The sequence below is a fragment of the Uloborus diversus genome, chromosome 7 (genome assembly GCF_026930045.1).
Source record: "Uloborus diversus isolate 005 chromosome 7, Udiv.v.3.1, whole genome shotgun sequence".
Taxonomy (NCBI): Eukaryota; Metazoa; Arthropoda; class Arachnida; order Araneae; family Uloboridae; genus Uloborus; species Uloborus diversus.
In genome coordinates, this window is record NC_072737.1 from 70,142,493 (window position 1) to 70,168,741 (window position 26,249).

The following is a 26,249-nucleotide window of genomic DNA, read 5'->3' on the forward strand; positions in this document are numbered from 1 at the left end:
TAGGCATATCCAACACATTTAATGTGAATATCATATTAGATTGCTAAGCTGTTTCACACAATAATTCTTTAAATATGTGATCAAAATACAATTTTTGGGCAAAAATTTATTGTTTTGTATATGGTTGGTTGTATATATACATAATGGAATACATACAGAAAAGTATTTTAGTTGAATATAAATTTTTGAAATAAATACCCGGGTATTTACCCATTTTGGGTATTTACCCGGGTATATACCCTGGGTATTTACCCCTAAAAATATATACCCGGGTATTTTACATCACTATGTGTGACTGAACAACCAATAATCTAAAATTTTCCCTAAATGTCCTTTTGATGGAAAAAATCCTCATGGGTCAAGTCTCCCTATGGGTCAAACCTCCTTAGTTTCCCCTACTTAATTTTAATCAGATAACAAAACAAGAACTAATGTTAAATTATAAATAAATAAAAAATCCCTGACCCTGATTGCCAACCGTCTATTAAGATGAATTTCGCGGATCAGAGTGCATACAAAATTGAAATCAGGGCCCTATGCAAGGGGGAGGTTTTAAGGATTCAGCCCCCCCCCCCCCCCGAAATTTTCGTAACTATTGAAGAAATTATTTTTATTTCCATTTTATTTGCAAAATAAAATTATTGTTTTTAAAAACTGTTAAAAAGAATTGATAATCACACCGAGTAAAATTTGCTAAATCACGAGGAAAAATTTAAAATCCTTGTAAGAGCCTTTTTTAGTGTGCTAAAATGAATTGCAAGTATGTTATTTGTTAGCAAATGAAAACTGGCAACAGATAAAAGTTTTCCTTTTCAGCCAACAATGACATTGTTCATGAGTCAAGCTTAAAACATACTTAAAATCTGCTAAGAAAGACTGTAGTTCAAGTTCTATGTAACTTGGAAGTTCCAAACAAATTGTTTCATATGCAGAAAATTTTGTTCTTTCAAATAGTATTGATATGTTAAAAAGTGTGAGTGGTTTCAATACCAAAATTGTGAAGAAAAAAATATGCTAGTTTTTAAGTATTTAATTCAAAAAAAAAAAATAAATAAATAAAAAAAAAAATCCGTTCATCCATTTAAGAGTTATGATGTCACAGACTGATGCCCACATACAAGGGCACGCTAAGTCCCTTCCTTTGTTACGTCAAGAATTAAAAATATAATTCAAAACAGATTTTTAAAAAAATTTGCAAGGAAGAAAAAAATATATTTTCCCCCCTTTGAAACAGCTGTTTATAAATATCTTCATAAGTGGTTATTTCAATCAATTGAGAAAAGTTTTCTTATTTTTTTAGTTAGATAATATTCTTTTCATCCTTCGAACCTTCTTCTTCAGTTTTTGCACTGTCTGTGCTCTTTAAAGAATCTAATTTTTCTTTGTTTGCTGGTTCTTATAAGGTTGTTGTGGACTTTTTGGTATGGAGAAAGAAAATGCTGCAGCTACCTTTTGAATTCTTAGCTCCTTTCAATGGAAAGACCTATGTTAGTGAAAAATAAGTTAGTGTTTGCATTTGGTTTCAAATTTTTTGGATAAATGTTGTACAAACAAAAAGATTAATTTTAGATTTACCTTCCATTGAAAATTTCTATTGGCAGCAAAGTAATTTTCCTCAAAATGTACAGATTTTGAAACTTAATAAATGTGCAATTTTATTTTTTGCTGGTATTTCTTTTGAAATGAAAGTAATGTAAAGTGCAACTTTTAGCCTTTCAGCATAGTTTTATTTGATAAATTAAATTTTTTCCTAAAATCTGCAAAACTTATAGGCCCTAAATGTTAACTTTCAACATATTACTGTAAATATACTGATTGTATCGCACACCTACACTGCCAGATCTGCAAAAACTACTTTTCAAGAAAAAATTGATTTAAATGTAATGTGCCTTAGCTTAAATTCTTAAAGTAACACACTGGCACAGCTAAAAAATAAGGTTTTTCTTTTCCATTTGTGACCGTCTTGTATTTTAACAGAACTAATAAAAAATGCACCAGGACATATATTTAACTCAAAATCAAGAATGTTTGAAATGGCGGTGTTGTATTAGCTGTGCGATTTATTCAAAAATGACTTTTTCACAAAATGTTCTTATGTTTCATGATTCAATGCCTGAAGTACTAAAAATGAATTGGAAAAATGTTGCATCCATATTATGAGTTATTGATGCAGATGTATTAGTGGAACTAAGAGGTAGTATGGTTAGCAATTTGTAGCCCTTAATTTTCCAAGTCTTTACCTTAACCACTGATGTGATACTTATCATCTGTAACTTTTTATACATTCTCTAGCAACCCTTAGGAATGACTAGATTCCATTCTGAAAATGAGTTAAGATTAGTCTGTTGTGAAGTTTATTTTAGTTGCTCTCTAGATAATTAAATCTAAAACACTTTACATTTTGTTCTTTGCAATTTTTAGCTCAGATGATACGATCAACGGAAAACTATATGTGGATATCTTTTAATCCAGAGACTTATGCTTCATATTTCTCAGCAAATGTCACTGTCCATGGTAAGTATGTTTTTATAAACTGAATGATGAGTAACTTCTTTTACTCTTACACTAGCTGCATGGCTCGGCTTTGCATGTTCTACCACAAAAATAAAAGTTATGTCAAGTGACGCGTGTTCAATAATCAGGATTGAACAAAAAAACAGTAAAGTTGTGTTGCAAATTGCGGAAAAATAACCAAAAAGGAAATTTTTTAAATCCCATGAAAAAAGGGAAAGCTTTAAACAAAAGCCAGAATCTTATTTGCTCATATTCGAGAAAAAAATGGCCACTGATCTTTCTTCTAAATAATTTTCTTCACACTACAAATTTTAATAAAAGCATTATTCAACAATGATTGTGATCAACAATGAATTCCTAATTGAAGGGTAACCTACATTTTTGCATGAAATTAGTTAAAGCAGTTATAATTCCTGTTCTAATTACCTTGGAACGTTGGAACAAATTTTATTTGATGCAGAAAAATCAGGGTTTTCTATGGATATTTTATTCTAATTTTTGTGAAATTTTTCCGCCTTCATATTGGAAAAACGCCACTTTCGGGTCCTAAAGTTAAATTTCGAACAGTTTGGTCTTTTTTTGGCGTTTGAAAATGTTCCTTCTTGGGGTACCCAAGTACTTCCCTGCCAAATTTGATCGAGATCCGACATAAACTGGATTTGTATAAGGATCATATACATATATACATATATATACACTGGTGGACAATTGCTAAGGACGGATTCCAATGGACTATGTAGCGCATAAAAAAGTGTAATTTGATGCCAAGTGAAATGAACTAAAGCCAGAACTTTTGAACATTGCAATGATGATAATTTATTGTGCTCTGAAATCCAGAAGGCTTTGAAAAGTGTTCAAAGGACGAAACGGTCATTTTTGCCTGAATATGTAAAAGTGAATAAATGTGATTACCGCTCCCAGGCGTTCCAGCATAAGATGACAATGTGGGATATGGCTACCATGGAGAGCGATGCGAGCTTCCATACATCATGTGATGCTTTACACAACATTATCCAGCAGCTGTTGGGATAATTTATCCCATTCTTCTGTCAGTCAGGATAAGGGTGTCTTTGTTTATTGGAGGGCGTTGTCGACCAGCAAGACTGCTCCCCAAAGCATCCCAATCATTTTCAATATGATTCAAATCTATAGTATTTGCTGACCATCCGATGAGTTGAATATTTTGAGTGAACTAGGCACTCCTGGACGGTGATTGTTAATGACATGCTACGTTGCCATCTATGAAAACTAATTTATCTCCCACAGTTCTACAGAACACGTTAACATTAGGCAGTAGAACAGCATTAATGCATCACTAGCCATCATGGTCTTGTTTGGAAGAACACGAGCGACGTACGGCCATTGTTCATAATCCTACCCATACCATCACACAACTTAAAGATACTAGTTCTTCTCTTTTATGTTTGCTGGCTTGTATGCTCTACCACTCTCATGCCAGGTTAGTTGTGACCCACAATTAGATGACAGACTGAACCTGCTTTCATCTGAGAATGGTACACAAGCCCAGTCGACTTCTCGCTAATTGCAATGCCTAAGATATTATTACAAACGAGCAAAACACTGATTGTAGACAATGGGGTGTGCAAAACAAGCTGACGGGCGTATAGTCTTATTGCATTCAAATGTGGCTACAGTTTTTCGGAATATTTGCTTGCTAGTAGCAGCAGGAAACTGCTTTGCTGCCTCAGTAGCTGTGTTGCGCTGGTTCCTTTTCGTTGCTAGCATTAAGTATCAATCTTCTGACATCGTATTGCTTACAGTACCTCCAAAATGACATTTGCTACACATTCCATTTGTTTGAAATGATTTCCAAACTCTCAAAACAACCCTGTGGCTGACGTCAAACTCCCTGGCAGTGTCTAAATTTTTCTACCCTCCTTAGATGTTTCCATCCACACGGCCACCCATAAAATCATCTAAGGGATGTCTGGAAGACATACCAAAAAATGCAAGTTTGTCAATTGATTCTTTCCCGTCAAACTTTGCTTTTGAACAACAATGGTCATCACACGCCCAATCCCTTATATCGCTTATCAGCGCTATCACTTGACTAGCAAAGTCATGAGCCTAAAATTTGCATACTTATAGCACGTCTTACAGGGTTTGTATGGGTCATGGAAATCATGAAAAAAAAAGCAAATTTCAGACCTGGAAAAGTCATGGAAAATGGAAATTTTCTTTCTAAGAAATGGAAATTTATTTGAAGTCATGGAAAATTGTCCTGACCAAAGAGAAAGTAACGGTAGCTAAAAGAGCATTAGAAATCTTGATTGATTTAACACTATTGCATATAAAAGCTATTAACACTAGAAAATTGAACGATGCCAAAAACAAGTCTGAGTTTTGAAATCTCGTTGCATCCCCTTCTGTAGCAGCCACTCGTCTTTTTTTGCAATGTAATTTTACTACCTGGCCATTACTCATTTTGAATTTACCATGACATTCAGCATTTTTATTTTATATTCTGTAGTATCAAATTTGCACGTTCTTGATTTCTCTAACTTTAGAAATACCTTATCATGGTTTATCCAAATTTGTTGAAGGTTTTATAAAATAAAGATCTTTATTTAGGCATTGGGATACATAAATAAGGGAATTCTAGTACTCTAAAACAGTAGTAACCAACATACGGCCCACAAAACTAATTCCTGTTACTCACTGCTATATTCAATGTCAGGAAGCAAACACTATGTTTGGAATATCTGAACCTATTAATTTATATGCATTTAAAAATGTGCAAATGAGTTAACAAGTAGTTATAAATCAAAAGATTGCTACATTACTAAATTTTTTTCCTCCCTTTTTAACAAATATCTGGTTTGGAAACATGAATGAATGTGGCTTTACTTTGAAAAACCCAACAGGGGTGCCCCCCCCCCCCCCCCAAATTCATTGGCGCAAATTCCCCGCCCAAAAGTTTTCTCAACCCTCTTTAACTTTTTAATTTTTTCTCTTTTTTTTTTAAATTTATTTTTTGAAATATTTTTTATTTATTTGTTTTTAATTATTATTTATTAGAAAAGTTCTGTGCTTTGCGAATGACACACACACACACACACACAAACTAAATAACTAAATGAAATAAAATACAACACAAATTCAAAATAATAGATTTTCAGAACTGTTTGAACAAAACTTGTCCCTGAGTCGGGAAAAATGAATCTATGCTAATAATATAAAGCAGTAGAGTTTGTTTGTTTGAACATGCTAATCTCAGGAACTACTGGTTTGAATTGAAAAATTCTTTTTGTGTTGTATATCCCATTCATTGAGGAAGGTCATAGGCTACATAACATCACGCTATGACTAGTAGGAGTGGAGCAGAAATAAAAAATATTATGCAAACAGGAAAATTTGTTATAATATAAAATGCTTGGAACGCAAAACATGCGTAGCCACAGTGGCTCGACCTAAAAATGCGGACTTCGTGATCCAGTGAGCGTAGGTTTGAGTCAGCCATGAGGCAAATCTTGAGGGTACTTTTTAGAGAACATCCTAAAAAATGCTAAAAATGATTTGTAAAAAAAAATTATATCACATATCATTGTCTTATTTTTCTTATTAATTATTTAATTAAAAAAGCTGAACAGTTTGTTTGTTTTGAATGCTCTCATACTGGTTCAAACTACTGGTTTGAATTAAAAAATTATTTTTGTGTTGAATTGTCTATTCATTGAGGAAGGCTATATAACATTATGCTATGACTAATAGGAGTGCAGCAGCAATAAAAAATTTTATTAAAATGGGAAAATTAAATTTCTATACTAATATTAAAAAGCTGAAGAGTTTGTCTTTTGAACCCGCTAATCTCGGGAACTACTGGTATGAATTGAAAAATTCTTTTTGTGTCGAATAGTCCATTTATTGAGGAAGGCTGTAGGCCATTTTTTAAAACCAGATTGACCGAAATATTTGTTATTGCAAATTAAATGTTTAATTAATTGTTTAGTTCTATGAATTCCTAATAGGTGGTGGGGTAAGTTAACTCTTTGAGAGGGCGCTGGTCGACAGTGTTGATAGCTGCAAGGAACCATGCCCATTAGGGTGTCCCAAGATATAATGGCGAAAAAAAAATTTGTGAAACCGAATACGCATACCCTCCAAATTTTTTCCTTTTCACCTCAGACACATGAGAAAAAAGTTTTATTGCAGTAAAATAACGGGAACCCGTGCCGACTTGAGGTCAAAGTTGAATCTGAAATCCTGTACAGCTACTACAGTGAAAATACTGCTAACTGTATAATTCTTTACTATACGTAACATCAATTTATTTAAAGCAGATATTTACAACAATATTAGACTACAAGAAACATTACTGTACATATTTTTATTTCAATGTTTGCTTTTTGCAGTCAGGATAGAGCTTTTGGTGCTCTTAAATGCAACGTAACACACATTGTTTTTGTTCCTCATCAGCTGTAAGCAAACCATGAAAGTCCTGCATCATTTTTACCCCTTTTTCAGCTGCATCGCTTACTGCTCTTAACATTGAGACAGTCTTTATCACATCAAAGAATGAAATATTATTGACCATACCATAAAAGCTGGATGAATTTTTGTAGAGCAGCTTTTGAAATAATTGGGTCCACATTTTCGTACACTTTTTCAAAAAGCACAAATCTTTGTTGGGTGCTTTGAGTGCCAAAATGCATTGAAGCCATGGTTTCACGTATATTGTTACTACAAAAAAAGGAGACATAACAATGTTTCATTTTCCTTCGGATCTAATTTTAGTTGTGAACTAAATAGTAATAGTTGAAGGGAGTAAATCGCTCGAGCCGTCCATCGAGCTTGGAGCATGGCTCCCGGTGGTCTTATTTTAAATTCATTTTCTGTATCTCCACCTAAAAATATGATAGGCAGTTCTATCAACTCTTTATAACCATCCCTGACCGTAATATTAGAGAGTTCAGCACGGTAAAAGTCAAATAAATTTTCCAAGTTAATGTACAATTCGGAACAACTCCGCAGCTCCTCCATAGCACTGTATTTTAGTGGGATAGATCAGTTCATATATATGATGGCGGCAAGCAAAGGATGGAATTTCTCTATCAAATATTTGCTCGAGAATAGCGAAAGAACTACTGAAAGGACCTGTTTTGGAAGCTGCAGTATCACATCCAGGGGCGGCTCTAGCAGTTTTGCCGCCCCGGACAAATTTCCAAAGTGCCGCCCCTCTCCACGGTAAAAAAAATCAAACATTACAATTTTTGCATTACAAATATAGTCCCTTCTTTTTGGTAATTCCTCTTTTTTTTTTAAATATAAAACATTCTTTCAAAAAAAACGATAAGCCCCCACCCCCACCCTCTAAAATGGTCATGCTTGAAAGCAGTTTCGCGTTGTCTTCACGTATTCATCAATTCATCAATCCTAAGTACGACCATGGCTTTCCTGCACTTGGGCTGTGCCACCAGAAAATATTTATGGGGGGGGGGGGTACGCTTAAAAAATACCCGTATCTGCTAGAGGGGTCTGGGGGTTCTCCCTCGGAGAATTTTTTGAAATTATAGTCTTAAGAACGCAGTTTTAGACGCTCTGTGGCGGTTTAGACGGTGGAAAGTTTCAGGGGGTCTTTTGAGGGGGGAATTTTAAGAAACTGAAGTCTTAAAAACACGATTATAGGCGAAATGTGTTGACTTCAGAGTAAGGGTTGGGTCTTCGATGATTTTTTTTTTTTTAAATAGATTTGAGATGACGTAAACTTTTCACCCCAATTTTTTGACACTGAAGTTCCAAAAGGCAGTTACCGACAAACTTTCATGATTACAGGAAAGGGCTCTTTGAATCTCCCCAAGAAACATTCCAAAAGATAAGTAATAAAAAGCGATGTTTTTAAGCCATTTTCAAGGACTGGGGTGAGGGTTAAAAGGTCTCATCTTAATTTTTTGAAATTATAGTTTTTTCATTTTCAGATTGCATACGGGAGCATCGTCTCAATGTATTAAAAGAGGACTTCGCGCTAAGCACCTCAACAAAGCGTTGTTTTTAGACGATTTGTATGATATTAAAAGCAGGGTGAAACGAGATTTGAAAAGCACTTTAATGATTTTAACTGAGGGAGGAGGCTTCCGAAGCGTAGAATTTTAAGTATTTTCTTATTTTTCGATCGTCTAGTAAAAGTAAAAAGAAAAAAAAGGAGAGGTGGGGGTAAAACAAATATGAAGTGTAGTGTGGGGTGTGATTAACTAAGAAATAATCTGTAACTATAGAAAAATTTAATTTTAAGTTTCTTTTGAAAATAAATTAAGACTTTTTCACGACAATCGATATTTTTTCCAATTAAAATTACTTTGTTTCCCTAAGGAGCATTAATTTCTTCTCTTTAATAGCATGGAACATTTTTTTAAAAATGCTCAATCTAGGAAGGGGGTGGGGGAGAGAGAGGAGTCCTGTGCGCGGGATCCAATTCCGACAACATGCAGAAGTTCAAAAACTGGACCGTCAAATATGTATCATTATTTAAAACGTGGTAAATAATATAAATAAATACCTTTGCGCTGAACAGTAAAGTAACATAAAGTAACAACGTCTAAAAAGCACAAATTCTGCGAATTTGTGCTTTTTAGACGTTGTTACTTTACGTTACTTTAGTGGTATATAATAATTACTTGCTACGCAATTGCAATATCCCACGGCGCCCCTCCCCACGGGAAAAAATAAAAAGGGATAAATTGACAGTAAATACATGCCAATAAACCTTTAATAGATCATGCCAATAAATAAACAGCACAATGAAATGAAATCAAATTTATTAAAGCTGTACATTAAACTAGACAAAAAAAAAGGGCACTTCAAAACAAACACCAAATTAACATGTCTTGTATTAAAGACCTCGAAACATAGCTGGATTATCAAATTATTGGAAGAAAAAAACAATTATAGTATTTAATTAATTTAACAATATTTCTTGAGAACAGACAGGATTTTGGAAGTGCTATGCATTACTGACAATTAAAGTGACAGCAAAGCAAAATACTAAAATGGACGAAAAAAATAGAATCATTATTTTAAAAACATTAACTCATCTTTTTTTTTTAAATAATCATAAAGTAGGAATGCAATTAAACAATTTTTGTATTGGTGCATATTTTCATGACAGCTTAATGAAAATTACTTTCTCGTGTTGTACAAAAGTTTTAGAAGTCAGATTACTGTTTACCGATGTTTCTCTTCTTGTAGTAACTTATAATAAAAGTTCAGTCTGCATCAAGTCTGTTAAATAACTAAAAATGAAAAAGAATACCAGGACAAAGGTTAGAATTCAATGTGTACCGCCCCCCCCCCCTCCTCTAAATTATTACTACTGCGCCCCTTAAATAAACACATTTAAAAGGCTTTTTTTCTTACTTTTAATTCTGCAAACTTAGTGATTATTTTTTTTAAATCTATTTGTTCAGCTAACTCATGTTCAATAGCCAATGTAGCTAAACCATTTAACCTATCTTGAAGAGTTGTGGAGCGTAAGAAATTTTTTATTAATTTTAGTTTTGAGAAACTCCTCTCTCCACTTGCCACACTTATTGGCAAAGACAATAAAATTCTCAAACTAATAGCTAAATTTGGTGCGATATCAAGAGTTGAAACTAACGACAAAACTTCAATTGGGCTTTGCCTTTTTCGTAATAAGGCGGAAACTGACACTATTTCGTCTGCTAAGTCCACTGCACTTATGTCTCGTGAATCTCCATCCGTCAACACTAATTCTAAATCTTTGCAGTGTTTAATTAACTCTTCTTTTGGGGTGTCCCTTAAGTCATACACATTGTATAAAAATTTAAAAAAGCTGCTGTGGGTACTCATTAATTCAAACCTACTTTCTAAGGCATTAATTGCCTGATCTATTGTAAAAAAGTAAAACTCTAATTTGAATTTTAATTTCGGATCTTCCACTGGATCATCTCGTGCTTCATACACAAAATGAGTACTTTTTCGTCTTACTCTATGACGAGGTTGTGTCAGCTCAAAATTAGCCGGGATGTCAATCTCTTCAGCCAATTCCGTTGCATCAGTGAGCATTTCCTCGAAAGATGCATCGGATCGCAGATCCTTAAAAAAATCTCCACAGTTTTTTATGAGTTCTATTGCGGATGGAAGGTCATAGTCTATGGTCTGCAATAACTTACTGATTGGATTTATGCCATTTAAAATTTTATACCATATAACTATTGAGCATAGAAATTTAAATTGCTTCAGAGCTTTTAACAATCCTGATGCCTCATCTCTGACAGAGTTGTCGATTTCTATGTTGTCATAGATGCTAAGGAAAGCATCGTAAATTCCCCCTAATTCATACCTTAAGGGTTTTATAGCCTCTACGCGGCTTTCCCATCGAGTTTTACTTAATGGTTTCAAGGTGAACCCTTTTATATGTTGTAGCAATATGCCCCATCGGAAAGTTGATGAGGAAAAAAAAGTATAAATTTTCTGAACAAGATTAAAAAAATTACAGGCCTCTAAGGATGCCTTTGCCATGTCGTTGATAACTAAGTTTAAGGAATGATTGCTGCATGGAACATAGACGGCTCGTGAGTTTAACTCCTTAATTCTGGATTGTACCCCTAATTTACCGCCTCTCATATTCGAACCGTTATCATAGGCTTGTCCCCTCATATCCATTAAATTCAGACCTAATTTTGAAAGTTTTTCGACTAATATATCTGAAAGGTCTTTTCCGGTTGATCTTTCAACGGGAAGAAAACCTAAAAACCTTTCGTTGTTTTTAACGATTATCTGATTTGGGTGCGATTTGTCAATTGATACATATCTTACCATGAATGTCATTTGTTCAATCTTACTGACATCAGGAGTACAATCCAGAATTACGGAGTAATATTTGGCTTGTAAAATTTCACTTACAATATGTGATTTAATATTTTGATGTAAAAGGGAGATTATTTCATTTTGTATAATTTTCCCTAGATAGTGGACTTTAGCTTCCTCCTTTCTAAGTACTTTTCGAACATGCTCCTCCATTACTGGGTCAAACTGAGCAAGTAATTGAATTATTTGTAAAAAATTACCATTATTGGAGTCATAGAGTTTATCACTTTTACCTCGAATTGCTAAACAATTTTGAGCAAGCATTTTCAATGTTGCCACAATGCGCAGAAGAACTTCACTCCAATAATTAGTTTCCGCAGCAATAAGTCTTTGTAAATCACAATCAATCGTTTTAGAGCACTCTAATCGCTGATTGAATTCAACCCACGATTTTAGGCTTAGAACATGATTTCTTGATGTCTCATGTTCTTTTAAAGTTTCTACAAGGTGCTTCCAACTTTTGAAACCTTCTTTGGAGAGAGAGCTACAAGAATAACTAAAAAGCTTGCAACAGAAACAATATACACAGTCTTTTTCAATGGAATAAACTAACCATTTACGCATAACTTTTTCACCATTGTTTAGAGCTCTGACATAGTAATGTGTGCTAAATCTTCGACCAGAGTCATTATAAGGAAAATCATAATTTGTTAACGGTTCGGGTGGACCTTCTTTTACCAAAAAGCATCTATCAGCGTCTGATAAAATTGCTGGCCATGATCCTGGATCTGAATTATTGATTATCATCAGCGTATCTGTATCATTGGATGTTACTGGATCTGGTGTAACTTTTACTGGAGCATCAACTTCTAATGGACTAGAGCAATCCATTAAGGTGTGATCTGCAGCAGTGTCACAATTCGTTAAAATTGTGTGATTAGCAGTAGTGTCACTATCCGTTAAGATAGTGTGATTAGCAGCATCAGTGTCACTATCCATTACGATTGTGTGATCAGCAGCAGTGCCATTATCCATTAAAATTAGGTGATCAGCAACATCCTCATCTTGAATGTCTGATTCGGATTCTATTGCTAAATCGTTATCATTTTTTCTTGCGCCTTGCAGATAGTTCAGCAAACTTCCAGCCTGTTTTTGAATGCTGACTTCTTTTTCAAGTCTCTTTCTCTTGTACTGCGCTCCAGATAGCTTTTTGCGACCTCCTGTAGACATTCTAGAAATTCAAGGAGAAAAATTATTTTAACTAGGTAGTGGTTCTTTCACAAATGATGTCACGCTTTGAGGGGGAGGTTGGCTTGTTAAATTGTGGGTTTGTGACAAGGAGAAGTGAAATGTTAACAGAAAATATGACATCAAATTCTTTGGCTTGTGAAACAAAAATAAGAACATTTAAAATGTCAGGTTAAGTATTTTTATATTTTTGTTTTGTTTTCTCGTTGATCTTATTTTGTAGCGAAAACGGCGAAAACAATAACAATGCAGATTAGGATTTAAAAATTAATAGCTACATGCTTAAATTGAAAAAAAAAAAAAAAAAAAAAAAAACCTGTTTATGAATATTTTGTTATTTTGAAATCAAGATTACGTGGGAAATAATTTGGCTGGTGTGTAAAAATTTCTTCTGGTTAATGAGATTTTAGCGTTTGTTGGACCCTGCATATCATCAGCGTAATTGTTATGTTCACAAATATGTGTGTAACAATAAAACATAGCTAAAGTTGGGAAATAAAATTTGGAATTTGATGCACGAATTAGTTAGTGTTGGTTTTCACAGCTGAAAGTACATATTTATGTAATGTAGCGTGACACATGACGACAGGGTGGAAGGGGAATCAGGTGTGACACTTTGATAAAAGGGGAATGAGAGGGGAGAGCTCACAAATACTGAAAAAGAAAAAGTAGCATTTTTATGGACTGCCTCCAGACAAATGATACGTAGTTTGTTTGTTTATTTTGTAATATTTTATTTTATTTTATTTGTTTATTTATTTGCTTCAGAAATATAAAGGCGTTATTAAGATTTAGACCATTCCATGCATGAATAAAAAGTTAATAGGGGGGTGAAGGTGGGTTAGGATTTAATATAAAAAGAAAGCAATTCTTTTCTAAATATATATTTACTACTCATGTTCGTAAAATAAGTGCACCACGCGAAAAATTTAAACATAGAAAGGTACCTTGCGGTGCCTTTCCGTAAGAATTTTAGGATTACCATTTCCTACAAGAGTAATTTTTAACAGCTTAATAATTTATTACAGAAGAATAAGATTTTTTTTTTCTATAAGGAAAAAAAAAAAAAACTCGAAAGAAACAGCCTTAAAAATCAAGAAAAAGAATAGAAAACGTTTAATTTCAAATATTTTATCCTCCATTTCGGTTAAATATACTTTAACGGATAATCTGAATAGTTATTAAAAATTATCGATAAAGAAAATAATAGTCATAAAATACCATGTAAAAAAGAAGCATTCGAAATGAAAGCAACTTTTTTTCATGTGAAACTTTTTTCGAATACTTTGGTAACTATTTTAATTTTAAACACGTAACTGTAACGTTTATTTTCTAGGATGGCAAGAATTTAAAAAAATATCATAAGAAATTTCTTATCGAACGACAAATGACCAATATTAGAGACCGAAAACAGCTAAGGGGGGAGGGGGGGGGGCTACTAAATATTTTATGTTTTAATTTCGAATAAAAATTCTACGCATTTCTATCATAATAAAAAAATTAGTAAAAATAATTGTCACATAACATGATTTTTGTTCAGAAATATGGCCTGTATTATAATTCCCCCTCCCCTATTTAGTCTTTTTTAGGGCGTTCTTTTTATTTTTCCTCTTACTTTAGTGGATTTATCCGGTTTTAATGCCACTTTGACTATTAAATTGCAAATGTAGAAGGGTCATTCTCCTGTTATACATGGGATATTTGCAGACATTTAAAGTGCAAAAAACAGTTAAAAAGGATGTTAATTCATATTTTTTTGCAATTGGATCATAAATCAAGATTCATTCTGAAATTTCAAATGCTATAGTGCTTCTATCCAATTCTCTTGCCTTTTGGTCAAATACATTAATTAGAAAAATTACAAATTTATTTAATTTGTGTCATGCACGGGACATGTATGAATGTTACTCTATCTCAGCTATAAGAATTCAAAAGTTAAAATAGTAGTTGTGTTTATAATGAAATAAAAACTAATACTGGCAATAATATATACCATTTTAAGTGAAAGTTCAATAAAAAGTATTTTACATAATAAATATATATATATATATATATATATATATATATATATATATATATATATATATATATATATATAATATACTTTAAATTGTTATAATGTAACTAGTATTAGGATGATACGTTATTTAATACCATTGAAATATCTACCTAAATCTCCAAGCAGAAAAAAAAAAGGCTACGGTTCCTGCTATTGCAAAACTTCTTATTTGTTTGAATGTTCCCTGCTTCAAGTGTACGGTAAATTGTCGGGGACACGTGGACTACAATCAACGGAAAGAAAAAATACCATGGAAGATACGGCGCCGCACAATAACTGTTATAAAAGAGAAGTAAAAGTGTGAAGTACTCGACTTCTGTCTTGGCGAAGACTTGAGTTTTCAAGGTTAACCTTGGCGGGCTTCCTGTGGACTGGCAAACCCCCCAGAACTCGTTTCTCCCCACTTCGCATCGCCCAAGGAAAAACATCTGATTGTCATTATGACTCTTCTCTCCACATTGTGGTCAAAGCGTTTTCCCTATTTCCGCCTGGTCTGTTTTCTCATTTATGCTTTTCATCGTTATTTCCAAGCAATTGAATACATTTTTAAAAACCGTTTTCGTGAGTAAGAAATAAAAAATGAAATGAAAATATTAGTTTTCAATTATTTACATGCTGAAATTACAAATACACCGGGATTTTTTTTTTCTTTGAATTTGAGATTTATTTACTTGGTAGTTTTAAATAGCTTTCGCTTCTTACATAATGAGCCCAAACTTCAAGAAAATTATTGTGAAAAAATGGAAGAAAGCCGAATTTTGTTTGAATGTAATGAATACTTGTTGTGTACAAATCCTTGCTACGGCAAAAGTCTTTTTTTTTTTTGGTTCGTTTGAAAAGTTTATGGAGGAAAAAAAAAAAATGCTCTCATGTATGTACAGATACACTATTACAAATTTACACCGATGAACTGCTGCATGAAGAAGTTTTACTTTTCATTTTAAATTTGAAACATACACATCTCTCTCGAAATACGAAATTAATTCGCCCCACCCCCTCGAGGTTTAGAACCCCTCCTCAAATTAATTTTTTATAGGAAGTAAATTTACTCACTCCCAAAGTATACTTATAAAGTAGGATGCATTAACTACGCTAAGGTAAGTAAAATAATTCTTAATATATTCAGTTTCAGGGTTAGTCATATACTTTCACAGTCACGCAAAATTGAGTGCCATAACTTTTCTATTTGCACAAACCTCCATGCATTTTCGTTTATTATTTTTAACTTTTTTCATAAATAAGTTGAGCTTAAAATCGACCTTTTTTTTGAAAAATTCAAAATTAATATCTTTTCTAAGCTCCGGAATGCAGTAAGAGCTAATTGTTTCCATGAAGTTTCTAAGTTTTTTATTTGAATAGAATTTTTTTAAAAGGGCGATCTTTTTTTAATTTTTTTTTATCAAAACTGGAGATTTAATCTTTGATCTTTACCGTTTTTACTAGAGTGTATAAAAGGAAAACGCTTATACAGGGTTGAAGTATATTATTTTAGATAATAAAACAACGTTGAATAAAACAACAAATTTGCCGAGAATTGCAGACACGTGTTTCGGGGTTTCAAGGAACACCCAGTTTTAATGCAGAAAAGTGAGCACAATCTTTTTTTTTTCGATGAAAAAGGGGCTCCTTGAAACCTCAAAACAGGTGTTTGTTGTTCTCTTTTTAACGATTTAACGCTGTTACATTTTCTTTTACTTTTCTGCACAAAGGTACTTCTTTGATTCATATACATATGTATAAAAAGACAGAATGGCACCTTTTCCCAATTCCGAAGTAATGGTTGGCATGAATTATTTGTCAATTACTTTGTGACCGATAACTCTCCGCCGCTGTAAAATGAAATCCCATTCACAACCTTGCATTGGTGATAAAAATATGAAATTTTTTGTTGTTTCGTTCTTGGTAGTTTAAATTATTTTTTTTCCCTCGCCAAATTCGGCAAGTCGCGCCGCTGACTGGCACGCGCCCTACGCAGAGTAACCTCGTTTCCTTGACAACGGCTGCAATTCGGCTCGCCTAGCTTTCCCTTCAGTGCCAACTTAATGTGAAACGAAGTATAGGGCCCAGCAGATCCCAGAATCAGGCGAGAGTTCTGGTAATCAGACCCTGACCCCCCACCCATTCAGTCTCGTTTCCCAACCAAAACAGGCAACTGTTGACCATTTGCTCTCGGCGACAGCAATTAAGGTACAATAAACGAAGAGGAAAGAAAACCTTCACGTATTTTTCAGAATCCCAAGCTATTGTGCTCGCAAAATACTCTCATACAAATTTGCTCCTAATGTAAAATATATTTTAGACATTCGAACAAAAATGCCGCCCCTCAAATTTGCCGCCCCGGACAGGAGTCCGGTTTGTCCGGCGCTAGAACCGCCCCTGATCACATCAAAAGAGTTTTGAACTTTGTCTTCAAGATTCCAATATAAAACTGCCTTTCAAACAGCCTGTTTTTGTTCTTTTCTTGTAAAATTATCCAGTTTAGACTCAGCAATGAGTTGTTTGTCACATCCTTATGAAATAACCATAGATAACTGATATTCATTTGATTTTTGAGCGCTCAAAGCAGGCAACATTTTCATATCCCAAGGTAAATTCACTACATGTGGTACCTCGTACTGAAAACCAATTTTATTCTTTCCTCGTGCTCCTTCCGCTTTTCGATTCGAATTCTTTGAATTGAAGATACCTATGGGAAATTCATCAATGTTACACCCAAGTGCGTCAATAGTAGCTTCAAGAATAAACACATAATCTCGTATACTTGGACACCTGTCAAATGCATCAACTGACTTCGGAGTAATAAAATCGTTCCTCATTACATATTTACTTGTTCCAGGTTCTTATAATTCTTGTTCCAGGTTCTGGAATACTTGTTCCAGGTTCTGATATACTTGTTCCAGGTTCTAATATACTAGTTCCAGGTTCTGATAAACTTGTTCCAGGTACTGCTTTATATGTTTCAGGGAAATCTTCTGAATTAATATTTTTACTAAAGCTCGAAGAGGAATTTTCTTGTACAGGTTCATACAATTCCGAGGATGTTGAAGCGGAATCGTATTTCATGCGCCTGTTTTCTTCTTTGACAGCTCTGCCTGAATACTTCTTGCAGTTTTTTGTTTTGTATTTTTTTTGGAAGTCTCTCCAAATTTGATACAGATTTTTAAGGTTATTCACACAATTTGGCAACGATTTGGTGGGAATGCGTGCCTTTTCCCAAAAGATGATGCATTTTGGAATAGCGAGATTTGCACTTTCACTGATGGTTAAATTTACTTCTCGAATGTTATAAAATAAAACAGACAGAACTTGTCCGTCAGAGGGAAGTTTCAAACCTGTAATTTGGTGTTTTACGACTCCTATTAAAAATATCTCTTTTTTCGAACTTCGCAACTCCAGTGCCATGTTTCGTTCCCTATGGAACGACTATATGTGCGCTCGCTGACCGGAATGTATTCGTACTGACACGTTTGACGGTTTGAAAATTGCCACGGATAAGCCCCCCCCCCCCTCCACAACATATGTTTTTTCTGTTTTCATTTGTTTTCTGTGTACTATTTACAGCTGTTTTGAGCTTCGCAAAGTATCGCGTCGCCAGCGTTCGCTTGCTTATGAATACACGTGCTATTTGCACGTTTAGGCCTTTAGGCGCAAGTCGGCACGGGTTACCGTGCTTCAAATTGCATGAAACTTTTTTTACAACGATTTTAATGTAAAAGGAAAAAAATAAGAGGGTATGCGTTTAAAAAAAATGACTTTCATTTTTTTGGGACACCCTAATGCCCATGCTACGCTGTTGTGATCAGCAAACAGATTTTTGAATGTTTTTTTTTTCGATGTTCAGGTACATAATTTATTTTTGTAGGATTTTTCTATTTGGTTTTGTTTTCCTTATTTCTTCAAAGTTTGTTTTTGTTCTTATAGTTGAAGATTGTTACATATCTAAGTAAATTATTTGATTTGTCGTATTATTCAATTGTGATTGTTCTTTATAACGTTTTTATTATAGCATAGTTTATTTGGCGAAATACTTTAAATTGCAGGGGGAAAAAAGCGCTTCACTCTCTTAAGGGCAGGGTTACGCTAGCGTGGTTGCTTTGCACGTTAAGCGATGAACTATGTAGTTGAAGAATTATTTTGAGTTTTAAAGCTACTGTTAATCTTTTTATGTGTTCTGGCCAATAGCTTTAAATTCCAGAGAGACTTCAATAGATCTTTTGAAAAGGTGTGTACATATTTTAGTTGAAAAAAAATGATCATTTAACAGTAGAAGGTGGGCGGGGGCTGTGATTTTTTTTTTTTTTTTTTTTTTTTTTGTTCAATGGACTTCCTTAACTTCTTCCTTTAACTTTATTGTAAAATAACTGAAGAATGAAGCTATGTTTGTTAAATACTGTTGAATCAAAGCATATACAATAAAAACTCACGCTTTCTGATAGTCTGAGAAATGTGGAGTTTTTTTTTTCAAATGTAAAACAGAGTGAATCTAGCTTCTGGTTTTAGGGGAGATCATCATTAGAATTGGAGAGTTCAAATAAGGAGAATTGCGTTTACGTATGAGGAGGAAAATAAATAGTAATATGAGCACCTGGGTAGTAAGAAGTGTAATATTCATGTAGATATTGGGAATCCAGGGGCACTACCCAAGAAAATGTTCGAATTAACTCCAAAAGCGCATTGTTTGGCTATTTTTAGACGATCTTGGGCGATGTTTGTGGGAAGGAGCAGAGGGGATTTGGAGAAGTTCCCCCAAGAAAATTTTTGAAATTGGAATCTTAAAAACGTATGTGTATGCCATCTCTGGTAATCCAACTCTCCTGAAAGTTTGTTGCTAAACTTTTTGAGACATTCTCTATGTATATACATGTATTTATATTTTATGTGTATATTTTAATTTTCAAGCAGGTAATTTTCATTTATATCATACTCCTGAGTTATTGTGGGATATAGTTATGAGAATTTTTACTCATATATGAGATGTATGTATGAGAGTTTTTACTCATGGTAACTTGCTGTTATGATTATGTTAATTTTAATTTTACTATCTACAATTAAATGGACACACAAAACGATTTATCTTACATTCTGACAAACATTACTTTGTTTTGCCCTTAGTTCTATGACAAATATTGGGAAAAATTCATTACATCTATATTATTGAAGCTCTTTATATATTAGATATTTATTTCATATTTTAGTCCTTGAGTAAGAAGAATCTTTCAAAATGGAGAAACTGGAAGTTTGTTAAGGGATAACTTTTTATCAAATGTTTCTTCAAGTTGATAGTCAATGTTGTACAGTTTGTTTTTAGCTATCCTGAGCATGAATGGATACTTTGAGCTAATTATTGTTATTAAAGGTGAACTGAACCTGATTTTAAATGTATCCTTTCTTTCTAGGACAAGGTGGGTACTTTAAAAATACTGGAAGCATAAAGATGAATACAACAGATGGAAATGATTCCATATTTTTGTTAGAGGTTGAAGATAAAAAAGTTGTTTCATTAAGGTTCACTTCTTCCAACATTCAACCCCCTGGAAAACTAGATATTTATGATGGATTTGATACCAGCAATTTGTTAGCTTCACTCAGTGGCAACATATGGTATCCTGTTTTAGGAAAGTCTTCCTATTTAATGGCTATTGCCACCAACTTTCAGAACAGTACTTTTGCTGCTGACTTTAGTGGCATAACTCCAGGTAAGATCTAATAATACATAGTGAAATTTAATGTTTTATATTTGCCTTAAATTAAACTAGGGAATAGGAAGCAGGGGGGGAAAAAGTGGCAACAATTTTTCCTTGCTGATACAGGCCTCTGCAACACCTGTAATCCAGCAGTCTGAATTCATTTTACAATAAACACGCTATCCATCATTGTGTGAACACCAATTTTTTTTCCCTTTGCTCTTTTTTTTTTTTTTTTTTTTGGTCATGCAAGTTTTTTTTTTTTGCTTTTTATTAGAAGAAATGTAGTCTAAGTACCTGTTTTTTCAGTGATCTTGCAAAAAAATCAGTGTTCAAGACTGTTAATTTTTCTCATTTTTCCTAATAAGTTCCTTTTGATGTTATTGAAAGTGATTAAAAATTTGCGTATTTTTCTTTTAAAAATATTATTAATTTTTTCACTGATTGTAAATGTTGCTGATGACCTTGCATCAGGTATTAATGTTTTTTTTTAAATATCCTATGACTAGTATTTCTATGAAATTGCCTGCTATTGCCCTTCCTTAAATGCGTGAGTGCTTTATTAATTCACTAGCTGTGTTGCCCGGCTTTGCACGGTCTACCTCGAAAATAAAAGTTATTTCAAGTGACACATGTGTTCAACAATCAGGTTTCAATTAGAGCCAAAAAAAATATGGTAAAACCTCCTGTCAAAATAATCATTCTTCAAGAAAGAAAACGGTAAACCTGAAATTCCCAAAGAAATTAAACGCAACCCTCCATTAATGCAACTATAATTCTTGATTATCATCTGCTTGCAATCAAAAAAAATTAATAAATAAATAAATGAATGGGCCAAAAAATAATCAAAAGGGGAAATTTTTACTTCAAAGCAAGTAGCAAAAGTTTCATTTGTTCATTGTGGAGTAAAGAAAAGGCAACAGATCAAAATGAAAAATCTTCATGTTAATTTAAACTCAGATCGTTGGCAAGAGATAAATTTAATATTTGATATGCGGGTGTTCCATTAGGCTGAAAAATGCTTTTAAATTTGTTCCCGGTGACTTTACAGTCTTGTTTTTTTTAATTCGAAGAAAGTATTTCAACAATAAGGGTATTTTTTGCTGGCTTTCGAATGGGACTTGAATCAAGAAAATCAGATAATTATTTCGGGTAAAAAGAGCTATTTAATGCCATTTTCGGGAACTAAAATTAAAACGGTTTGGTACTTTTTTGGCATTTAAAAACCTACCTACATTCTCTCTCGGGTGCCGAAGTACCTCCCTGCTGAATTTGGTCGAGATTGGATTAAAAATTTGGAATTTGTATAGGGAACATACATACACACGCACACACATACCTTTATATTCTTTGTTTTATTTATATAGAGTATATTATTTTGTAAGCAGGAATCTTATGGAATGTTGGAACTCATGTTATTTCTCATTTTATTGTTAGCAGTTAATATTGTAATGATCCTGAATTAACTGTAAAGAAGTTTATTATTATATTTCTTTAACTTTTTTAAAAATACTAATCAGCATAGTAAGAGAAAAATATAAATAATAAAAATAAAAACGCACATAGCTCAAAACTGTTTGCAGGAATGAAAATCAACATCATGTGGGTAGGTAAAATTTTTAGTATTAAAATGTCTTTTGCTTTCAATCATGTATTCATGAAAGCAATAATGAACATTTTCCATTAATTAGATGGAGATTCTTTTTGTATTAACCTGCTGTTCAAATATAATTACTTCTCCAAATTGTAAAAACATTCTTACTTATGTTGATAATATGATAAAATATTTCATTATGCGATTTTAAATATTTGTAGTAATGTTATTTATTTATTTATAAGAACCATTTGCATATACGGTAAACTCCCGATTATCTGCGGGTATTTTCAGTTTTTTTTTTTTTTTAAATGATAGTGCTAGTGTTCTCTTTTAGATTTTACATGTATTTTTCATAGGGTCAGGTGGGGTAAAAAGGGTATAAAATAGCCTACTTTTGGATTTTCACTCGAGTATTTTTGTCAAAATATTTCGTTTCTATTTTTTTTTTTTATGTATACATTACATATGTTGAGAGAAGAATTAAATGATTTTCACACATAATTTGATACAAATTTATTTTTGAGAGGAGTGTTTATGACTATATGTTTTGTATACCCATTTTACCCCACGCAGGTGAAAGTGGGTAGCCTATGGGGTAAAATGGGTATTAAAATCTAAGAAGTGATAAAAAAGCATACTATCTGTTCAATGCAGTGTGATAGTAAAGGCATAAGAGTCAGTTATCAAAATTTAACTATTTAATTAAAAAAAAATAGTGCAAACAGTAAATTTGACAAAATATTAATAAGGTTTCTTTGAACGCATGATATCCATACTTGTCTTTCTTTTTAAAAAGTAATGGCCTATTGTTAATTTGTGGCTCATTAAAATTTTTTATTATTTGATGTTCTTCAATGAAATCCATGTCATCTACATCAGGAATAATATAAAAAAATCTCCCATCTCGGATTTTTTAAAAATATTTCACCTCATAAAATTTTCCTCAACAGCCATATATTTGCCAATAAATTCTTTCTTGCTTGTTTCCTCAAAGTATAAAACTTATACCTTTGCACCTGTAGTTAAACTTTGCTTCATAAGCATATTTTCAATAGTTTCTATTCCAGATACTTCCTCTGAATGGAGACTTTCTTTTTCATCTATTTTTTATTTTCTTGTTTTTAAATTCCTTACGTTTTTCATTTTCAACTCTTAGCCTTTCTAAAACATCTTTGTCATATATTTCCTGTATTTGCCAGCACCTGTTTAAGTTGTTTTAAATAAATCATGCATGTAGTTGTCAAATCTGAAGCACTTGTTGAAATTGCTGACAATATTGCCCTTTTCAAATCTTTAATAAGGTGACAAAATTGTGCTTTGTGACGCATACTTTTCAGATTGTAATGAGAATATGTTCCGAGAAGTTAAAGGTACATTAGAGAAATTGATTGAGTCTGATTGGAATCAAATAAAAATGTGACGAACAGCAGGCTGGGCCCAGCATATTCTGAGGAAATTGTTATTTTATGCGCAAGTGCACACAAACACTAGAATAAGTATACCTGTGGCTTATTTTTATTTATTATGATGGAGTGAAGTTTATTTTATAAAATCATGGCATTGTGCATATTTTTATGTTTTAATCATTTTGAATTAACCACAAATGAATTAATATTCATTTAAAGGAAAATATGCTGTACCTTTTAAAACAGCTTGCTGGAATGATAAGTCTAACCGTATATACCCATTTTACCCCATTTTCAAAATATGAGATTAAAAATAGAAAAAAAAATTATTTTTTTCTTCCCTTTAAGTTGAAGCAGCAATAAAAATGTCCAACTAAAGATATTATGACACAGTAATAAAAATTCCTCAAAAATGAGGAGCTGGAAATAGAAGTTTAAGCAGACAACATGCGGCTTGAATTTATCGACTTCAATTTAAAGTGTTACCACTCACTAAAAAATAATCTATTGAAAAAATATATTTTGTGATATAGAATTCAGAACAGCCAAGTATAATGACCAACTCAAAAAAATGCAAATTTAATTTAAAAAAACTGACCTTTTAAACCATATATTTTGACTACCCATTTTACCCCACTACCCATTTTACCCCACCTGACCCTATTCAATGTTAGTAAATGCAATGCAGCAATGTTTTTAGATATAATTTACATGTATGTGAGACTGCGGTTAATATTTTTTAGCTATTGTATACACTAAGTATCATTTTTTACCTATTTCGGATTATCCACAGCTTTCGCTTATCAGGGGTTACTGTGCCACCCTATTCTGCGGATAATCGAGAGTTTACTGTATAACATTGTAATTTGTAGCAATTTCTTAGATGCATGTCTGAAACTATTATCTTGTTTGTTTTTTATTTCAGGCTGTGATTATATGAGTACTCTAACTTCAGAAAATTACATTTTGAATGAAAACTGTAATACAACTTGCCAGTGGGTTATTCCGCCTCAGAACCTATCCAATTCAAGTAAAAAAATTACCTTTTATCTAGTTTTGAAATTACATTTGTAATTGAAATCGCATTTCTGTAATAATCCTCATGTATCCTCCAATGATCGAGTAACGCTTCTGACGTCATCAACAATGAAACTTGCACCACGTCATGATAATTTGATATGTTTTGATAATTTTTAACATGCCGAGAGGCTTTATTGTGACAAGGTCAAACTGCATCCAGTAATTTAACTGTTTTACTGGTAAGACTCATTTCAGGGGAATGAAGAAATAAAAAAGTGGTCAACAATGAATGGTATTAGAGACGTACCGAGTAGCACTTTGGCCGAGTACCGAGTACTCGGCCTTTTACTACTTGGCCGAGTACCGAGTTACCGAGTAACTCGGCCTTTCACTACTCGGCCGAGTTTCCCAGTACCAATTATGTTGAAAGAAGGACCACCGACACACACCGATGAATTTTGAACTTATTGAAATAGTAGTATAGACCTCCTTTTCCATATAATAGTTTTTAAACTAAATTCCTGCTGAAATTTAACTACAAAATTTTGCAAAAATAATTAAAAAAATTAAAAATGAATAAATAAAAGGTATGACTTATCAAGTTGGAATTAAAACAAATTACACAAATTTATTCATTATAGGTCTAGTTCGATAAACATATAATATTTAAAAGCAAAAAAACAAATGTGCAGGAACACTGCAGACATGTTTTTCTGTGTTACAAGGATCGTCTTTTCAGTGCATAACATGTGAACTAAAGAATGTAAAGGCATACGACAAAAAATTTGACTTTTGCCGGATGCCTTTAAATCAACGAGCTCACATTTTGTGCATTGAAAAAGAAATTCCTCGTAACGCCAAAACACGTGTCTGCAGTGATCCTGCACTGTGCTTCTAACGTTGTTTTATTTCCTTTTATTTTTAAAGCTAAGGTATTTTTATATATCTTATAACTAATTTTAGTTTGTTTTACAAAAATTCCATATTTGCACAATTTTTAACAAAAAAGTTTTATTAACTTTCGAGACATTCGAACCAAGATTTATTCCATTGAAGTATTTCAAACTTCATTATTCTCAAAATTTGAATTTGAATTGTAAATGGTTGCAGAAAATTATATATGCTTGAGCTTTTTTGTAAATTTAATTATATATTCATTTTTTTGCAACTACTCGGTATTGGCCGAGTATCTGATCAAAATTTGGCCGAGTACCGAGTACTCGGCATATTGGCCGAGTAGGCCGAGTACCGAGTAGTTACCGAGTACTCGGTACGTCTCTAAATGCTATGTACTGAAATTTATAGTTAATCCTCTTCAGTTAGGGTTAAAATTTCAACTATCAAAATATCACCAAAGAGGCATTACTTTGTTCAAAAATGTTGAAGCAATTTTCACCCGTCATATCTTGACGTGCGATTTTCTAGTAATGAAATAAGTTGAAATTCGTATTAAGTTTGATCATTTTGTAGAGTAAATTTTTTTAGTCAAAAAACAAGGAAGTAGATAATTATTCAGAAACAATGAGACTAATGATGAAATGCAGCTGGAATATGAGAGTGTTGGGACTTCTAAGCTTGTTCATTGTGAAGTCACAACAGGTTTTCAGCAGCAAAGTTCATTTATGATTTAAAATTGAGAAAAATTAAGTTAATATATGGATGTACAGAAATAAATGCACAATATTGTGAAATACATTTTTAAGTTGAAATTTTGTGTGAGAAATTTATTCATATCCTTTTGATAGCATTAAGAAAATTTTTTGATTGATCTATTTTTCTTTCAAATATATAGCAGAAATTCTTTTTAGTTTGGCTTAGAACTTTAAGAATGCATGCCTAACATCCTAGGTGTAGAGCATAGGAAAACAGTTAATATAACAGCATTAAAATATTATTTTTAACTATTTGAGACATACGTGTTCTAGAAAAGAGCATTA

General features: G+C 32.9%; 1 protein-coding gene across 1 annotated transcript in view; it reads left to right on the forward strand.

The window, feature by feature from the left end:
• LOC129226525 (uncharacterized) overlaps positions 1-26,249 on the forward strand; it is a 105,178-nt gene that overhangs the window by 50,455 nt on the left and 28,474 nt on the right. Inside the window, exons 9-11 of the mRNA XM_054861134.1 lie at positions 2,422-2,514; positions 20,002-20,301; positions 24,218-24,322. Coding sequence (XP_054717109.1) covers positions 2,422-2,514; positions 20,002-20,301; positions 24,218-24,322 — 498 coding nt within the window. The remainder of the gene's footprint in view (positions 1-2,421; positions 2,515-20,001; positions 20,302-24,217; positions 24,323-26,249) is intronic.